Source organism: Ipomoea nil, unplaced genomic scaffold, assembly GCF_001879475.1.
Source record: "Ipomoea nil cultivar Tokyo-kokei standard unplaced genomic scaffold, Asagao_1.1 scaffold3069, whole genome shotgun sequence".
NCBI classification, from domain to species: Eukaryota; Viridiplantae; Streptophyta; class Magnoliopsida; order Solanales; family Convolvulaceae; genus Ipomoea; species Ipomoea nil.
Window position 1 is genome coordinate 1494098 of NW_017619497.1, and position 20461 is coordinate 1514558.

The following is a 20461-nucleotide window of genomic DNA, read 5'->3' on the forward strand; positions in this document are numbered from 1 at the left end:
CTGCTACATATATATATATATATATATATATATATATATATATATATATTCTGGTGAGGAAAAGGATGTAGGTGCGAACATGTGGATGCACAATCAAGCAAGTATAAATGCACCGTAAAGCATTTCTAAATGCATTTGATTGTCAACTTTTGATATGCATCGTTAAGCATTTTTAAATGCATTAGATTTGACAATGAATGAGAATTAGGCCAAACATTTCTAAAATGTAATGTCAAGTATTTACAACTGTACCATCATGCAATTTCAAATACACTTAAATTGACAATCAATGAGAATCATGTAGTACATGGTATATTTGGAAATACTTTATAGTGTATTGATAATTGTTTGACGGTATGTATTTCTAGCTATTCATGGCTTTGAGCTTAGGTGCAAGATTGTTTTAACTTTTATAAGTGCAATTCAAATTTTTTGTTTGAACTCAACACTCAAGGGGGAAAAGTTCAAGTTGGACTGAATAATGAATTTCTACTTTTTGATTGTAAGTAAATTTATTTGGGAATTGGGAGTAACAGTCTATCTATACAAATAATCAAATACATAATGACAATAATATTAAAATTGTAATATGAATTTTTTTTTTTTTTTTTTTAAAATCAAACGCTAAATGATATAACTATAGTGTAGATATTTCGTTCACTAAACAAGAAAATTCAATTTTTAAAAATCAAATAAAAAATGAACTAGCAACTCATTAAAATTGAATATTCTATTTAAATAATATTGTTGTATAAACCTAATGGAGTAACTTAAGTGGCAAATGAGCTCTCTTTGTGAAAAAAAATTTCGGGATAGCTCGGGTTTGACTTGTGAAAAATTCGGACTACCTCGTGGTTTACAAAAAAAAAAAAAAAGAAAAACAAAAATGTTTTATAAGATATTGATACACAATAATTTATACTTGATGAATGCTTTAAATTTAAAATGACTCAATCTAATCACTTCAATCTACACAAAAAATATCACATACTAGTCTCAAGGTATGAACAAAGCGACTTAGATTAGTTCACAATGACATTATAGGAGAGTACATTTTGAACTTCTGCAAGATAGTGATTTTTTTCGTGGGCCTCAGGAGAGAGAAAAAGATGGTGGAAAGGCCGCGCATAATTTTTTGTGGTAATTTTAATTTTTAAAATAATAGGAAGTAATATTGTGGCAGGAGACATTGTCTCAATATCAAATATAATAATAATAATAATAATAATAATAATAATAATAATAATAATAATAATAATAATAATAATAATAATAATACTTTCAAAAAAAAAAGTTAATACCCATTTTGATCCTTCGACTATTAGATAAAAGGACGTTCTTGTCCATCTTTATAACGGTGGATGAATGACAATTGTAACGAATGACCAAATTAGGTATGATTTTACAAGTTAGAGAACTAAATTGGATACTTTTAATAGTATGAGACTAAATTACGCATTATCTAATAATCGAGGGACCAAAATGTGTATTAACTCTTATAAAAATATCAGTTAAAATACTTTGATTCTTTAATGATAAAAATAAAAAAGCATAGTTTTGAATTAAAAATTTAATGCATTTTTATTATTTTATATTTAAAAAATTGTCAAAATGATAAAAGTCCCAAAATGATAAAATAAAAGGTATAGGCCATGTTTGGTAAAATGGCTGTTAGCTGATAGCTGTTTGCTGTTAGCTGATTGTGTTAATTAGAGAGTATAAATAGTTGATAACATTAGCTGATTGTAGAAAAGTGTTTGGTAAATTAGCTGTTTGCTGATAGCTGTTTGATATAATTTCTTTTCTCAAAAAGCTAATTGAAAAAGTTGCTAGGAGTAGCTTTTTTAATTTTAGCCTTTTGGAGTTGCAAAAAGCTAATTAACCAAACATTTATATTGATATTTTAACTAAATCAAACAATTAATAGTGATCAAATAAGCCAAAATTGGCCTATAGGCCAATTTTTTACCAAACAGGGCCATAACCTCAAATGTCACTACTAAAGCTTGAACCTAACACCTCCTACATAAGAAAGCAACATGGTACCATTAGACTACAAGGTTCTTGGTTTTTTTTTTGCCTCATTACTTCAAAGATGTTTAATGTGTAATTTGTTCATTTAATTAAGGTTCTTTTTGGAAACTCGGAAAATGACTTTCGTAAGTCATTTTTTAGATTTTTCAATGTTTGGGTACTCTAGGAAAACAAAATCAAATGAAAATATTCATTATGGTCAACGAACAAAAAAAAAAAAAAAAAAAAAAACTCAATTTGACAGAAAATATCTTCCTAATTTTTTTTGTCAAAATACATTTTCCGGATCCTTTATTTTTCTATTTCTGTCTTCTTTTTTAAGTTAATTTTTGAATTATTATTACCACCACAATCACCACCACACCACCAACACCATCACTCCCATTACAACGCCACCACAACAACTACTACTACTACCATCATCACTACCATCACCACTAGTCCACTACCACCAACACCAGCCCCACCACCATCACCATTTATAATAATAATAACTAGCATTTTATACGCGCGATGTGCGAAAATTCATGCCCAATATTAAAAATATTAATAAATACAAATAATTAAAAATTATAATTTAAATTATATATACACAAATAATATATGTATTTTGTACACACATATATAATTTATCATTCATAGAAATTTAATTAAAATATAATTAAGTATTAAATTAATATATAATGATTTTAATAAAATGATAATTAAAAAATAAAAAAAAAGATATGATAGATATAGGTGTATGGTAATAATGATGTGCTATCAATGTTATAATTAAAAACTAACAGTGTTATACCAGTGTAATGGTAGTTTTGTCTAATAACATTGGAATGTACAACATTTAAAGTAAAATGTACACATTGAGACTTATTATGTTTTTAGATAATAATAATAATAATAATAATAATAATAATAATAATAATAATAATAATAATAATAATAATAATATGCTCATTTTTAGGAAAACGGACCAAATAGAAAAAAAAAATTCTTAACTTTCAACCAAATAAAAAACAGATAATTTTCTGACATTCAACTAAACATCAAAAGATTAAAATATTTTTTAGAAAATGAGACATTTTCAGGAAATTATTTTTCGAAAAACATTTTTCAGGTTTCCAAACGAACCTTAAAAGAATTTACAAAATATGAGAGAAATCAAATGTTAGGACAACAGACTTGAATAACAAAATTGTATGTTAGCTCTCTTTATTAAATGTGAAATGACAAAAATTTAAATGGCAGATTAATAGTGACAAATAAATAAAAATTCAGCATGTAATGATGTAAATTTTTTAAAAAATAAAATTGTCTATTAATTTTTTTTAATTTAATCTGATTAATTATGAACAACTTGAATAATTTAACTCTTTATAATTCTTTATCAACTAAAACTATAAACAGACTTTATTGGTCTATAATTCTCTCTCTAGAAATTCTCTCTAGGGTTTTGCCTCCTTGCTAGGGTTTCTCCTAGATTTTCCGACGCTTTCTTGTTTTTCTTGATCGAAACACGTGCGGTTCTTACTGTTGAATTACGAACGACCGACGGACAACAACGGAGACAACACGACCGCTACCTGCTGCTGGTTTCTGTCTGACAGTAACGGGCAACGACAAAAGCGGACGAATGGATGCTACGGCGACGAATCCGGTGGTGCATGGGGCTGACGAGGAACCACCGCACCTCGAGCGAGTGGATGACGTTATTGATCGTCTAACACAGCGTTAGGGTGATATTGCGCTTGAGGAGGAGGAGGAAATCGGCTTTGAGCCGGTGGGGGAGGGTGTCGGGGTGGTGGCGGAGGAGGAGGAACAACGGTGGGTGTGTGTTGGCAGATTCTTGACAACGAAGGTGGTGAAGTTGGAGTATATGCGGTAAGTGATGGCCTCGGTTTGGCAACCAGTGTGGGGTATGCATGTTACAGAGATTCAACCGGGGCTGTTTATGTTTATTTTTTATGATGAAACGGATATGCAGAGGGTCCTCGATGAAGGACCGTGGTCGTTTGAGAACAACACCCTGGTTTGTAAACAGGTGGAACCGGGTGCAAGGCCGGCTGCGGTTGAGTTGAAGTCGGTAGATATGTGGGTACAGCTGTATGACTTACCGCTGGGATATACATCGGAAGCGGTTCTTGAACAAGCGGCTAATTTTATTGGTACGTTTGTAAAAGTTGATGATCGTTATCCGGGAGCACCATGGAAGACGTTTCACCGGGTCCGTGTGTCAATACCGGTGGAAAAGCCGCTAAAACGGAGGATGAAGCTAATTAAACGAGATAAGTCAAGCTGCTGGGTAAACTTCCGGTACGAACGCTTACATAATTTTTGCTTTTATTGTGGTTTACTGGGGCATGCCTATAAGTTCTGTAAGCTGGCAAGGAAGTCGGGACTCACTGCGGATAAATTTCCATATACGGCGGACCTGAAGGCGGGGGGAGGTAGCCGTGGGCCTAGGCAAGTGGGGGACCCGTGGTTGAGGTCACTGGACGGGAAAGGGAAAGAGGGAATGGGAGGAGAGGGGAATGTGAGGGTTACGGCATTGGGGGGTGGTGTGGGTGAAGGAGGAGTACGGGTTGGGGTTGCGGGTGAGAGGGAGGGTGAGGGGGTGGTGGTAGCGGCGGCTAAGAGAAGGAGGGGGGATGGGATGGGTGGTGGCGGTATAAGGATGGATGCAGGAGATGTGGTGATGTTTGAGCTCTCAAAAAACGGATTTACGGCGGGTCCTGTTGGTCAGGCCCGCCCATCTCAATGAGTACAATAAGCTGGAACTGTCGTGGCTTGGGAAATCCACAGACAGTTCGTGAGGTGGTGGACATGGTGTCCCGTAAGAAGCCCGATTTCGTATACTTAATGGAAACAAAAGTAGATCGGAGTCATGCAGAAAGATTGCGAGTTAAGATTGGTTTTGAGGGTCTATTTTATGTGGATCCGGTTAGGGGAGGGGGTGGCTTAGCATTATTATGGAAGAAGAATAATACTGCTAGGCTGTTGAGTTATTCGAAGAACTATGTGGATGTGGAGGTGGTTATAATGGAAAAGATATGGCGGATGACATGCTTCTATGGGTTTCCACAGAGACATAGACGCAGAGAGGCGTGGCAATTGTTAACTGGGTTAAGGGATAAGTCTACACTGCCCTGGGTGGCGTTGGGGGATTTCAATGATTTATTATACCAACGTGAGAAGAGAGGGGGGAATCCTCACCCGGATAGTCTGTTGAGAGGGTTTGGGATACTGTTTACAATTGTGGACTGGACCAATTGCCAATGCGGGGTCACCAGTTTACATGGGAGAAGGGGAAAGGGACTGATAGATGGATGGAGGAAAGGTTGGATAAGGTGTTGGTGTCTGCACGATGGACTACACTGAATACTGAGGCGTGGGTCGAAAATATTCTAACCCGAAAGTCCGATCACTCTGCTCTCTTTTTAAACACTGATGTGGTGCGTGGCCGCAGATATGGGGGACCGAAACGATTCCGCTTTGAGATGGCATGGATTCATGATGACGGTTGTCGGAGGGTGGTGGAGACAGCCTGGCAGGATGGTAGGGATAAGGGGCTGTTGATTTGTCAGCAGCATTGTGGGGGGAGGCTAATGCGGTGGGGTGGGGAGCATTGGCATAAGTTTGGTGATCGCATCAAGCAATTGAGGAAAGAGCAGGACGAGATACGGCACAGACGAGATTCGGCTGCATTGGCCGAATTTCGCGACATTGAGGAGAGACTAGTGCAGTTGGAGATGCAGGAGGATGTATTTTGGAGGCAGCGGGCGAAGCAGCACTTGCTGCGCGGTGCGGACTGCAATACGAAGTTCTATCACAGGTACGCTTCTGCTCGTAGAAGGAAAAATTATATTCCTAGATTAAAAGATGATATGGGTGCATGGGTGGAGGGGGATAATATGAAGAGAGTTGTCTTGGAATATTATGCTGCTATTTTTACATCATCAGACACTGAATGTGAGGATCCCATGTTTGATAATTTTGCCCACCGTGTGATTAGTGAGCAGAACACTAAACTCCTCCGCCAGTTTGAGTTAGAAAAGGTCAAGAGTGCTTTATTTGCAATGTTCCCTGACAAAGCACCAAGACCGGATGGTATGAATCCTGGATTTTACCAGGAATATTGGGATATTGTGGGGGGAGATGTGTCTAAATTTATTGTGAATTGCTTGAACTCAGGCTCGTTGCCTGAAGGATTGAATGATACTAATGTGGTCTTAATCCCGAAGAAAGATGCGCCTGAGACAGTAGCTGATATGAGACCAATAGCACTGAGTAATGTTCTGTACAGGATCATGGCAAAGGTAATAGCCAATAGGATGAAACCGCTCATGGGGAACCTCATCTCTGAGGCCCAGAGTGCTTTTATCCCTGGGAGACTTATTACTGATAATATTTTAATAGCTGCGGAGGTGGGGCATTACTTGAATAGAAAACAGTGTGGAAGGAAGGGGTGGGCAGCATTGAAATTGGATATGGCCAAGGCGTATGATAGGATGGAATGGCAGTTCCTGAGATGGATGTTGGAGGTAATGGGTTTTAAGGACCGGTGGATTAATTTGTTAATGCAGTGTGTTACTACTGTCCAGTATAACATCTTGATTAATGGTGTTCATAGTGGAGGTGTAACGCCAACCAGGGGGTTGCGGCAGGGGATCCTTTGTCCCCATATTTATTCCTCATATGTGCAGAAGGTTTATCTGTGTTATTGCAAAGAGCGCAAATGTCTGGTTTAATACATGGCTGCAGGGTTGCTAGGGGAGCCCCGCAGATATCACATCTATTTTTTGCAGATGATAGCCTATTATTTTTTAGAGCAGACGGGGAGGAGGCGGGAGTAATTAAACAGTGCCTGGGACGATATGAGGAGCTTTCAGGACAAAAGGTAAATTATCACAAGTCCAGTGTCTGTTTTAGCAGAAATACCAGTGTGGAAGATAGGGAAGAGGTGGCGATTTGCTTGCAGGTAGACCAGGCACCCAATTTTGGGAAATATCTGGGACTACCATCTTTTGTGGGGAGGAACAAGAAGGCAGTATTCTCATATATTGAGGATAGGATAAAATAGAGAATAGGCTCATGGAACAAGAAATTTCTGACACAGGCAGGAAAGGAGATTTTATTGAAAAGTGTGGCACAATCTATGCCTACCTTTTCAATGAGTGTCTTTTTGATCCCGGACTCAGTATGCTTATCAATCCAGAGAACAATGAACAAGTATTGGTGGGGCACTGGTATGGATGGAGGAATACACTGGAAAGCCTGGGATAAGTTAAGTATCCCAAAGAAATATGGAGGAATGGGGTTCAAAGATCTCAAGAATTTTAATTTAGCAATGTTGGGAAAACAGGCATGGCGCCTACTCACAAGTCCAGACACACTTGTTGCAAAAGTCTATAAGGCAAGGTACTATCCTAATACCACTTTTCTTGATGCCAAAGTAGGAGGATGCCCGAGCCACTCATGGAGGAGTATTATGGCAGCTCATGATATGGTGGTGGCACGGGTGCGCAGGAGGATAGGGGATGGTAAAACAACACTGATCTGGGGACACCCGTGGTTGCCTGATAATCCTAGCCCTTTGGTGCAGACTGATATGCCTGTAGAGCTCAGGCACGCTAAAGTGGTAGGTTTAATAGATGAGCAAACTGCTACCTGGGACCCACATATTTTAGCAGATTTATTTGAGGAGGAAGATGTGAGTAGAATATTGAGGATACCTGTTAGTCCAGGATATGAGGACTCATGGTATTGGCCTGATGACCCCAATGGGATATACACAGTTAAAAATGCCTACAGACACATTACGGGAATTTATGATCACTGGCCTGGGAGTTTTGAGAAATGGACTAAAATGTGGGGAATGAAAATACCCCCAAAATGGAAGACTTTTTTGTGGAGAGCAGTTTGTGATATTCTTCCAACAACTAACAACTTGATTATAAAGAGGGTGGAAGTGGATCCCACATGCCAAATGTGTGGGATAGAGCATGAGAATATTATGCATACATTCATCAATTGTGATTATTCTAGACATGTTTGAAATATTTCAGGATTGCCAATAACAAATATTGTTGTCAACTCATTCCCCGAGTGACTAACAATTGTGCTTACAATGTTCACAGAGGACCAAAGTGCAGCGGTGGTGGCTTTGCATTATTGCTTATGGAGATGCAGGAATTCAGCGGTATGGGACGGCACACTGCCGCGGCCTACGACGGCCTGGAGACAGGCCACGGCGGCGCTCCACTCCTACCGGCAGGTGGTGTGCCGTGGCACGGCGGCTCCCACGACGACTACAGCAGATGGCGACACCGACTCCACCCCACGGTGTTACGTGGATGCGGGGTATCGGGAGGACACAGGGGAAGCTATATATGGTATTGTGCTGCTGTCTCCGGGAGGAACTTTTATTGCAGCGAAAAATGGGAGACTATCGAATTGTTTGTCACCATTCATGGCGGAGGCACTGGCATGTAAGGAAGCTCTATCCTGGCTTTTGGAAAAGAATATAACAACGGTAACGATTCAAACAGATTGTTTACAGCTGAGAAATGCGATACGGCAGAATACAACTATCATAATGTCCTATGTTGGAGTAGTAGTTGACCAGTGTAGGACTTTAGCTTCGTCTTTTAATTATGTCTTGTTTAATCATGTTTCTAGACAGATTAATGCGCATGCGCACACGTTAGCTTCATTAGCTTTTATTCAGGATCAAGCTATGTATTGGGATTCTATCCCTCCAGACTGCATTGCAGCTTTGATTCATTAATACAATCATTCATTGGTTGGCTTTCAAAAAAAAAAATAAGACAGACTTTACTCAAAATACACCTTTGGCAATTTATATCGTGCACCAGGGCACGCACTGCATTGTGCACTCTGATGCAAAACGACGTCGTTTCAGTTTTTTTTTTTTTTTTTTTAAATTTTGCTACCCTGTGTTGACGGTTAATTTTCATTAAAAAAAAATCTCATGTTAAAAAATGTACATAATTATATACTAGAATACACATAATTGTACACATGAATGTACATAATTGTATAACAAAATACACATACATTTTTTAAAAGATAATACACATAATCTAACATAATACATAATATACATAAACTTTTAACATAATACACATCAATTCTTAACATAATACACATAATTTTCCTGTTTCGGATGTACATAATTGTATAAAAAGATGTACATAATTGTATAAACAAATACACATAATCACGTCAACTCCCTACCTAACTTATCAAAACGACGTTATTTTGGGAGACGCATGACGCACAGTACTATGTGTACCGTGGTGCAAGCTATAAAGATTGATACACCTTTATATAGCGGCTTTGGCTTCCCACAAATCAAAGAATAAAGTGAAATTTTACTTTAAAATTAATAATTAATAACGGAATGTAAAAGTAACGTAAAGGTTGAGAAACAGAAATATATAATTCCTACATAAGACATAGAAAAACTTGTATGCACACGTGGAAGCCGTCAGCCCAATTTCTCAAACCTTTTCTTCTCCGCTCGTCGATCACTGTTCTCGTTTCATCCTTGCTCCACTCCATTTCGAAGCTCTCCATAATCTGGGTAAATTTTCTCCCCTTCATAATTTCCTATTTCTCAATTTTATTTTTATTTGTTAAGATTTTGATAATTTCGCTAGGTTGCTGCGCTGTTTTGCAAAAGGGTTTTTCTCCACTTCATCTTGATTTTGTGTTAATCATGATAAATGTTGCTAATGCAGAACCCAAATAAGTTTGCCCAGTAATTGGGTAGTTTTTACTGTCTTTGAAATACTTTTATTTCTTGTTGTGTACTGCAATTTGCACCTAATTTTTAAAACAAAACTAGTTTTTTGGCTTTATTCATGCTCTCATACGCCCAAGTATTGAGAAGTATATTAGTTTGATCTGAGTGTATAGATAAATTTGAGTGCTTAAGTTAGTTCCGAATATAAATGTGTAAAATTTTGCAAACTGAGAAGCTTGTAACATGAAATGATAATATTTTGTAATGGGGTACTATTCTGTCCTTTTCCATTAAATATTGGCCTGTCTTTGTAACTTCATCTAAGTAATCTTTGTAAGTTGTAACTGTGCTTAAATGTGATTGAGATTAATTGGGGGAATTTTAACTAAAGTATGGGAATCTGTATTGATAGAGAGTGATTGACACAAATCATGGTCATTTTTTTTTACTCTTTGAAACTATAGATATTCATTTGCCTTCAAGGAGTATTTTTGAATACTAAGATTACATCTGATGTGTTAGTGGGCTAAAATCATGCATAATATTACCTAATTGAGTAATTGAGAGAGAATGAGGTAGTGGGTTGCAAAAGTATAGTGGTTCTTTAGTTCCAGGGCAGGGGGTAAATAATCTGCTTCACTAATAACACATTTGGTTCACAGGATGAAATTTGGGGGAATAGGAATGTTATTTCCTTCTCCCAAATACAGCCTACTGAACCCGTGAGCTAAGCCCGTGCGGGCAGGAATGCTATTTCCTAACAAGTGGAGTAGAGGAGGAATAAAATAGGAATTTTATTTCATTGTTTGTTTAGAATAGGAATGTTCTCTAGTCTTTTAGATACCTTTAGTTTTGTCATTTTCCCTGTTCATTTGCTTTTTTATTTTGAAACACCCTCGTTTGAGAGTGCATCTAAGGTGTTGGCTATCCTTTTCAGAACAACAGGTCTGGTGATGGTTATACAGAAAACAAGAAGTTTAGAAAGAAAGGGCAATCTATCAGTCAGCTAAATACGAACTAATCAATGAAGATGAACAATAGCGTAGTCTCTGCTTTTGCTAATGCTCCTGCCACTGATGAAGTGAAAGAAAAGAAAGCTTCAAATAGCATCTCTGGTTTTATTTTCCTGTGTAATGGAAGGACAAAACCAGAGTGTTACCGGTATCGTGTTTTTGGGCTCCCGTTGAGTAAGACGGCTACTGTGGAGAAGATTAAAACAGGCACAAAGCTTTTCTTGTTTGACTTTGAGTCAAAGCATTTGTATGGTGTTTACGAGGCAACTTCCAATGGAAGAGTAGGGGTGGAGCCTCTTGCTTTTGGAGGCAAATTTCCAGCGCAGGTACTTTCTTTTTCCTGCTATGGTTAGCAAAACTGTAAATGATTTGAAGGAAGGTTTTAGACTTCTATAGGTGGAAGCTCACTGCTTAAACAGTGATCTAGAATTGCTGCTTGCCTTTCTTTCGTTCCTGATTTTTTTTTCCCTCTATAGTTAAGTAGATTGATCTGTCACGTTTCTAGCATAATTAGCTTTGGAGAATGGAAAACAAGAAATAACAACAGTTGTGATTGGTTGCTGTCATGTCCAGGTACAATTTAGAATTTATAAGGGATGTCTTCCATTGCATGAGACATCTTTCAAACATGCGATAAAAGATAACTACAAGGGCATCAAGTTTGAACAAGAACTTGATGAACAGCAAGTAAGCAATTACGTTATCTTTTTTGTGATGAAAAACTAAGATACATCTTAATCGCTTGAGTCTTTCAGTAACTGACAACTTTCTGTGGAACAGGTCAGTAATCTCTTATCATTGTTTCGGCCTCTTTCTGCATCATCGTCATCACCTGTGCCCAATCCATTGGCAAATACTTGCTCACCTTTGCCAAATATGGGCCCTCCACATGTCATTCACCCCTTGGCAATGAAACAGCAAGTTAAGCACTCAATAAAGCTACCCATTGGGGAAGATCCATATTTTCCCAAAATTCACCAAGGCTATGTTCAAAACATCCAAAGTTCACAGCATAGGTGGCAGGGGAGCATGCCTATCACAGATCGTGTCCATTTAGCCATTGAACATCCAGGATTTGCTGCTCCCAGTGGCCAGTATTATACTGCATATTCTCAACAACAACATGTTACAGCTTCCTATTATCCGAACTATACTGCAAAACCAAATGTCACAGCTCCCATTCACCAGTATTACACTGCAGACGTTCAACAACCAAATATTGCGGCTCCTAGTCACCCATATCATACTACAGATTCTCAACAACAAAATGTCAATATTTCCGGTTACCCATATTATATGGGAGGTTTTCAACAACTAGGTCATACAACTTCATGTCACCCATATTATACAGCAGATTCTCAACAACTAAATGCTACAGCTCCTAGTCATCAATATTATCCTACAGATTCTATAAAACAAACTGTTGCTGCACCTAGTCACCCATCTTGTACTGCAGATTCTCAACAGTTAACTGCAACAGCTCACATTCAGCAATATTTTTCTACAGATTCTCAACAACTAAATGCAGAAGCAACTAGTCATCCATGTTACACTGCAGAGTCTCAACAACCAAATGCAGAAGCACCTAGTCACCCATATTATACTGCAAATTATCATCAACCGCATGTCATTGATGGTGCTGCACAGTTGAGACAGGATACTTATTCCGGGTACATTTTCTTCATTTCCTTTTGAACTATTTTGTCTTCTCTCTCGCTCTTTTTTTTTTTTTTTTTTTTTTTTTTTGGGTCGGTGTGTGTGTCTCTATTTGTGTTTTTGGGAGATGTGGAGGAAGTTTAAAAATTTTGCAAATTAGATTATTTCCAACAGCCTGGTGTGAATGGATTGTAATTATAGACTTAAAATCTATGTAATCAGTTGTGAATTCAATTTTGAGTTCAAAGTTTATTAATTTTTTTCCTAAGTATTTAACAATTCTAGAAAAGCAAAATGTAGAAATCAGAGTGATGTTGTTTAGTTGGCTCTTTGATTGGTACAGGTCAATGCAAGTGGCAGCTCCACAGGATCAACTAATGGGATCACAATACTATCCGCAATTGCCTCAACAGATGCATCAACCAAGCGATATTGCATACAACTCTTACTCCATGCCCTCAGCACCTTATGGATCTTTAGTAACTCAGCCAGAAGCTCCTCAAGCAACGGGGCACAATCTAAATGCTCCCACCTCGACCTATTGTTAGTTAGTAGGTGCAAATCATGCAATCAGCTCATAATATGTTTTTTTGAGGAAGGCGCTGAACATGAACGGGAACCAGTGTCGTCCACTTGTTAAGTTTGCATGAAAAATGTTACCTTTTCTTTAGGAAGCAGTTCTAACTCTGCCCAAAATTGCGACTGGAAAATGCAAAGTAAGAATGAGAACCAGGCAACCAGTCAATAGTTTTGCAGATTTGCCCCCACGGGCGTCTTGAGTAGCCCAAATATTTGATTTTGAATATGGTTGTTCAACTTTATTATGGGGTTTTTCTTAAGGGCTTATTAAGGTCTATGGCTGCACTTTGATCGTTACATGGTTTTCGATTATGGTATGCATCAATTTCTCCTGTTTGCCACCTTGCCATTGTTTTGCAGAGACATCAGCTGGATTTTCAGATAACACTGAAGCTTTTCATTTTCATGTTATAATCACAAAGCTTGCAATCCAACAAGCACAAGTGTAGGTAAATATCACTTCCAATTTTATGGTTTATATACTGTACCTGTGAAAGTTTATTTTTTGGGTCCACTCTTTTGTCCCCAGAGGAGACACCACTCTGTAGTGGTTGACCTCTTGACCTTTGTGGTTGACTGCAACCAAAGACATCATAAAGGAGATTTCTTTGCCTTTGCACAAGCCAAAGTCTCTACTTCTGAGATGGTGGACAATGTTATATGATTTTTTTTTAAACGAATTTTTTTACTATCTGACATGATTTTACCTGACTAGTAAGTGTAATTAATGAATTAAAAAAAAAAGTAGAGGACTTGCCCCACCTTTTGGTCTCTAGGACAATCCCAAATGGGAACACGATTTTCTGATATTTTTGTTCTTTTTCACTCCATCACTGTATCGACCCTGTAATGGAATAGAATGATCTCCACAGACTCCACCTTAAGTTGCCATGCATTGAATTAAGACATTTCAATCAAATTTCTATTGCCATGATGGTTGTTGTAGTATGCTCTAATAAATAAAATTATGTGATGTAGTTGGTGGGATCTACATCTATGTGTAAAAAAGAGAATAAAATTATACAGGAACGTTCATAAATGAGTTCACAATATTTCTCTTTCTGTTACTAAATTTTCTCTCTTATTTGTTTTTATCTCATGGCAAATTCTTTGTGAGATTGTGAATTTGGGTCTTAAGGTATATATGCCTGGTAATATTATTTCCTGCAAATTGTCTATCATAGTTTTGATATAAAATATTACATTTATGCTATTAAGTAGTATATATAAGGCTTAAAATATTGATTATATATGCAATTCTACTATGTTATTACTTTATTTCCTATAGATTGTCTATTATAATTTTTCTTTTTATAAAGTACTACATTAAAGAAGCATTGATTGTCTATTTAACTACTATTTTATTTCCTATAGATTGTAAGTTTGATATGAACTGAATGATACTATGCTCAATTTTTTTTTTTTTTTTTTTTGGTGGAAAAAGACCTGTATCCTACTGGAGAAAAGAGGAAAAACTACCAAACTCTAGCTGTGCTTGTCCCAAAGGCGTCTGCCGTGAGGAGAGGATTTAAGCTTAACGGCGGCAGGTCGAGGCAAGTGGACCCCCAAGCCGCAGTTTGCCCCAAGTTAGCCAGGTGGTTTACACATTTGTTTCCCTCGCGCAAAGTGTGTCGGAAGATCACATGTTCCATACTAGTAGCAAGAAACCTACAGTCCTTAAAGATAGAGGATGAGCACTCTTCGGCAATCTTGTCCCCGCTCATGGATGCCACCACTGATTCTGAATCTAGCTCAAAGACGACCCTTCTTAAGCCCCTGTCCTTTGCCAGACGTAGACCCTTCCTTAGGCCCCACAACTCTGCCGCAAAGCTATTAGAAATCCCAATGTTTGTGATAAACCCAAAGAGTCACTCCCCTTTGTGGTCCCATGTAAGGTCCCCGGCACTCACAAGGCCCATGCTTTTCTTGGATGCACCATCAGTATTAATTTTGACCCAACTTGGTTCCGGAGGATGGCAACATACCCAATGCATTCTACCCACGTTTTCACATTTATTTTTGAAGAAGGCTTCAACCGTGTTAGTTGCCAGACTACTAGCCCGTGCTTTACCTTGTTTAGAAACCTTGTAAATGACCCCCACAACGTCCAAAAGACCATTTTCCACACTTTGCGCCAAATATCCCTATAGTCATCATGCGTTAGCCAAGCACCCTCGAACCAGAAAGGCCTGGTTTCCCTCCGTGGAGGGGTCCCAACTTCACCCATGAATTTGAGAGGGTGGTGATTCGAGTGGGTTCTAGGCAAGATGACCGCTTTTGCCTCAGGGAAATGATTTTGACCCTCAAGGTTCTAAAGGACCCTGTCTAGTTTCCTGCATTGAACCTTTCTTCCCCCTTCTTGCCTAAACCATGAATATCTGACTCCTGTGGTCCCCATATCCAAAAGTTTCACAGGCACTAAAGTCCTCCACAAAGTTCAGGCAGCGACTAGAATTTACCGAGCTACTACCCCATTGTTCATAGTTGTCCGCAATATCATTGAAATCCCCCATCATAATCCAGGGATCATTAAACTCTATGCTATACCTCTTGCATTCGTTCCAAAACAACTCCTTGGCCATCCGATTAGGCCTCACATACGCAAATGAGACCCGCGTATTAACACTCGGGCCGCTCATAATCCCATGAACGACTTGGGACGTGTTCTTGATCACTGCAAAATTGAAAATACTAGATCTCCATAGGAGTGTTAGACCACCAGCAAAGCCTAACGGATCCACAATAAAAGTTTTATCAAAACCCAAGGTTTCAACCATCCTTTTAAGCCTATTGACGTTATTAGTTTTCGTAATGACACCAACCTGATTATCCCTCATCAAGCACTTGGCATGGCTCACCGTTTGGCCACCCCCCCCCCCTCCCCCACCCCCCTAATTCCAAGACAGAATGATACTATGCTCAACAATAATAGAATAAAATAAAATAATTGATATGTTGATAGTAGTAGTTAAATAGTATGGAGTACTAGAATGCTTAAAACACACAAATTTAAAACCAAAAAAAAAAGATATTTAATTTTTTTTTATACTATATTAGTATCTACATCTCATAAAATAAATTTAATATAGTCCAACTATGATTGATTTTTGCTCCACAGTTCTCTAAAAAGAATATTTTAGAATTTTGGCTTTGAATTTTGATGTAGTAGGTAATAATTAGGTGCAAAAAGGTAGATTTGGGTAAAGTAATGCTTCCTAAAAGCATTGCATGCACACTAATAAATTCACTACTTTTTGCAAATCTTATAAAGTTTGTCTAGTCTTCTTCTAAAAAAAATTAAAGAGAAAAGGGTCAAATAGACCCCTAAACATTACCCTGTTTGGTTCATGGAATGTCAGATTATCTTAGGAAATGTTAGATTGCTGGGAATGTTAGATTCCCGTGTTTGGTTAAAATTGGGTATGTAATATAATCATGTTTGGTTTAGGGTTATCTTTATTCACACACTATAATATCCTTAACATATTTTCATATATTTTAATAAATTTAAAAATTAAAATAAATAAATAAATAAATAAGATAATGGTATCATATATAATTACATGATTTTAAAATATTAACTAAAATATTGAACTTGAGAAACAAAATTATTTTATATGCTAACCTAACATAATAAAAATAAAAAAATATATAATTACAAAAATAATTATATGTGTGTGTGTGAGAGAGAGAGATATAAACTAACATAACCAAGGTTATCTTACATAACCTTAGAAATTGAAGGGAATCACATTCCCTTCAAAATCCTATGTGGAGGGAATGTGACATTCCTGGGGAATGTTAGATTCCCTGAGATAATGTGAACCAAACATAGGAATGTGAGCTTTGGAATGTCACATTCCCTTGGTTATGTTATATAACCTGAACCAAACGTCCCCTAAAGGTTAATTAGCCCCTTAAACTTTAAAAAATGTCAATTAAACACTCAAACATGCTAAATTTGGTCAATGAAGCCCAAAAACCGGTAAATGACCTATTTTTACCGGTCATTTTAATTCCGGCGACGAAATCCGGCCACCGGTGACAGATTCCGGCCACCGGCGAATTAATTTTCTGGCCGTCCGGTCGTCTTCCACCGGAGAAGACGACCGGACGGCCGCTTCTCCAATGGAGAAGGCGGCATGCGGCCGTCTGTCGCTTCTCCAGTGGAGAAGACGACCAGATCTGGTCGTCTTCTCCAATGGAGAAGACGGCCGTCTGGTCGTCTTCTCCACTGGAGAAGGCGGCAGACGGCCGCCTGCCGCCTTCTCCATTGGAGAAGGCTGGAGAAGGCGGCCGTCCGGTCGTCTTCTCCGGTGGAAGACGACCGGACGGCCGGAAAATTAATTCGCCGGCCGCCGGAAAAATTCGCCGGTGGCCAGAATCCGTCACCGGTGGCCGGATTTCGTCGCCGGAATTAAAATGACCGGTAAAAACAGGTCATTTATCAGTTTTTGGGCTTCATTGACCAAATTTAGCATGTTTGAGTGTTTAATTGACCTTTTATAAAGTTTAGAGGGCTAATTGATCTTTAGGGTAATGTTTAGGGGTCTATTTGACCCTTTTCTCAAAATTAAATCCCCAACTCCAAGAGTGGGAGGATGTAAATCGTGATAACTCAATGACTCAGTAGATAGAGTTAAATACCAGTGTGCACAAAGGATTCGTCCATTTTAGGCATAATCCTATATTGTTGCTGTCGAGGTTCGAACATTGGTTTATTCTCTTAAATATTGCTTACTGAACCAGTGAGTTAAGCCTGTGGAGACAAAATTTGTCTAGTGCATTACTATTGAGTGCCAATTGGCCGATGCATTATTATCTGGATCATCTTATGGGAAAAATAAATTGCACAATTTTCACTTCGTCCCATGAATCCCATATCGAGGAGTGTGGTCTCTCACTCTAATAGCATGTTTGGTTCACCAAATAAATTTTGAGGGAATAGGTTATTTCATAGACAATGAAATAGGTAAGGAATTGAATAATAATTGTATTTTATTGTTTGATTCGCTGATGAAATAGACTTAATAATTGTATTTCAGTATTTGATTGATTAAAGGAATAGAAATGAAATATCTTTTTAAAAGACATATATACAAAATAATAATAATAATAATAATAATAATAATAATAATAATAATAATAATAACAATAATAACAATAATAACAATAATAATAATAGCAATTGTGATTATGATATTATTATTATAAATATAATAATATAAACTTATAAATATAATAAATATATATTTATAAATATAAATATAAATAAATGTTAGGAATATAGCGGAATAATGCGGAAGCGAAGAATCGAAAATTGAGAATTATAGAAGTTAAATAATAGGGAAAATATTTAAATGAAGAAAATTATATAAATGACAAATGAATCTAATATAAAATGAGAAAATATAAAATATATATATAAATTCTCAAAAGAGAATAACAAATGAAATATATATATATATATATATATATATATATATATATATATATATATATATATATTTGTACGTAAGGAACACTAAAGACAAAGAAGATGAATTCAATAATTGATAGTGTTACTACTACTGATGGTAATACTAAAGATGATGCATCTACTAGCATCGCACCTCTCGTCGAGCCACAACGAGAGTATTCCATTGCTATGGATCGTCCTAGGAGGACAATTAAAAAACTTGCTAGGTATGCTAGTGATGATGAAACCAACATGGTTGCTTATGCTCTTTCAGTCACACAGGAAGTTGATGGTGATCCATCCTGCTATTCTAAGATTCTTCCTGTTGCTAAGTTCAACCAGTGCTTGAGTTTAGTCGGCTGTTCCAGTTGTTAATTGCACAATGGATTTGATCCAAGGTGGAGATTGTTAGGAAAATAATTGTGGCTCAAATCATGAAGACTGTGTCATCCTCAATACCCACGTTGCGCATGTCTTCCTCCTCAATGCCCTCAATGTACAACCACGTTTCCTTTTCTTCAATACACACTGCCGCATTTATCTCTATTTCCTATTGTATAAATAAATTAGTTGTTTTGCTTTGTAATGCATCAATTATTGAATTCATCTTCTTTGTCTTTAGTGTTCCTTACGTACAAATATATATATATATATTTCATTTGTTATTCTCTTTTGAGAATTTATATATATATTTTATATTTTCTCATTTTATATTAGATTCATTTGTCATTTATATAATTTTCTTCATTTACATATTTTCCCTATTATTTAACTTCTATAATTCTCAATTTTCGATTCTTCGCTTCCGCATTATTCCGCTATATTCCTAACAAGAAACTTAACCCATTACCCACGTAGGGCGAATGAAAGCTGGAGGTCTGTAAATTTTCATGCAATCATGCCTAACAAATAGGGGTGTGCAAACTTCGGATAATTTTCGGTTAACCGACCGAACCGACAAAGTTCGGTTAACCGTTTTCGAACCGAACTTTTTCGGTTCGGTTAGTGGTTAAAGGAATTTTAAAACTTCGATTAACGGTTAATTCGGTTCGAAAGGTCGGTTAACCAAATTAACCGAACGGTTAACCGAAGTTTTTAATATATATATATATATAAATAATAATATAAATATTAATACAAATTTGAAGTTATGGATGTTTGGAGTTTCTAATTAATGTTTTTGTATATTTTGTTATGAATTTATTATGATATGTATTTTATTTTAATTAGATTTATTATTTTAGGTGTTATTTTTAGAATTTTAAATTTTAGCTTTAAAAAGTTCGGTTAATCGGTTAACCGACCGATTAACCGAACTGAAAAAAATTTCGGTTCGGTGAATTCGGTAGAGCAAACTTCGATTCGGTTAATAGTTAAAGTAAGAAAAACTTCGGTTAATTCGGTTCGGTTAACCGATTGAACACCCCTACTAACAAATGGGTTAGATGAGAAAGGAAAAAAATAAAGGAAAAGGGTCAAATAGACCCTTAAACTATAGGCAAAAGAGCAATTAGACCCTTCAACTTTTAAAAGGTGCAATTAGGCCTTTCAACTTGTTATTTTGAGTCAAATAGGTCCAATAACAGGTTTTTCACCTGTAATAATCAGTCAAAAAATTCCGACAACATTTTCCGACGAAAAAAATCCGGTGACAACAAAATTTTTTTAAAAAAAAAAAAACTAAACTACCGGAGAAGGCGACCAGATCAGGTCGCCTTCTCCATTGGAGAGGACGATCGGACTGGTCGCCTTCTCCACTGGAGAACGCGACCAGTCCGATCATCCTCTCCAGTAGAGAAGGCGGCCAGTCCGGTCGCCTTCTCCACTGGAGAGGGCGGCCAGATCTGGTCGCCTTCTCCACTGGAGAAAACAACCGAACGGTTGTCTTCTCCGGTAGTTTAGTTTAGTTTAGTTTAGTTTAGTTTTTTTTTTTTTTTTCTTTTTTCTTTTTTTTTT

The 20461-nt window shown here is 37.1% G+C and overlaps 2 protein-coding genes across 2 annotated transcripts; both read left to right on the forward strand.

The window, feature by feature from the left end:
- Nucleotides 1-4854: 4854 nt before the first annotated feature.
- On the forward strand, nt 4855-8523 carry LOC109164736. Its single transcript, XM_019313286.1, has 5 exons — nt 4855-5378; nt 5498-6572; nt 6662-7078; nt 7247-8019; nt 8169-8523. Exons 1-5 carry the CDS (start codon nt 4855-4857, stop codon nt 8521-8523), a joined length of 3144 nt encoding a protein of 1047 aa, XP_019168831.1.
- A 989-nt stretch (nt 8524-9512) lies between these two features.
- LOC109165488 lies at nt 9513-13322 on the forward strand. The gene is made up of 5 exons (XM_019314276.1): nt 9513-9637; nt 10737-11138; nt 11386-11499; nt 11593-12482; nt 12812-13322. Exons 2-5 carry the CDS (start codon nt 10824-10826, stop codon nt 13014-13016), a joined length of 1524 nt encoding a protein of 507 aa, XP_019169821.1. The 5' UTR covers nt 9513-9637; nt 10737-10823; the 3' UTR covers nt 13017-13322.
- Nucleotides 13323-20461: the final 7139 nt, after the last annotated feature.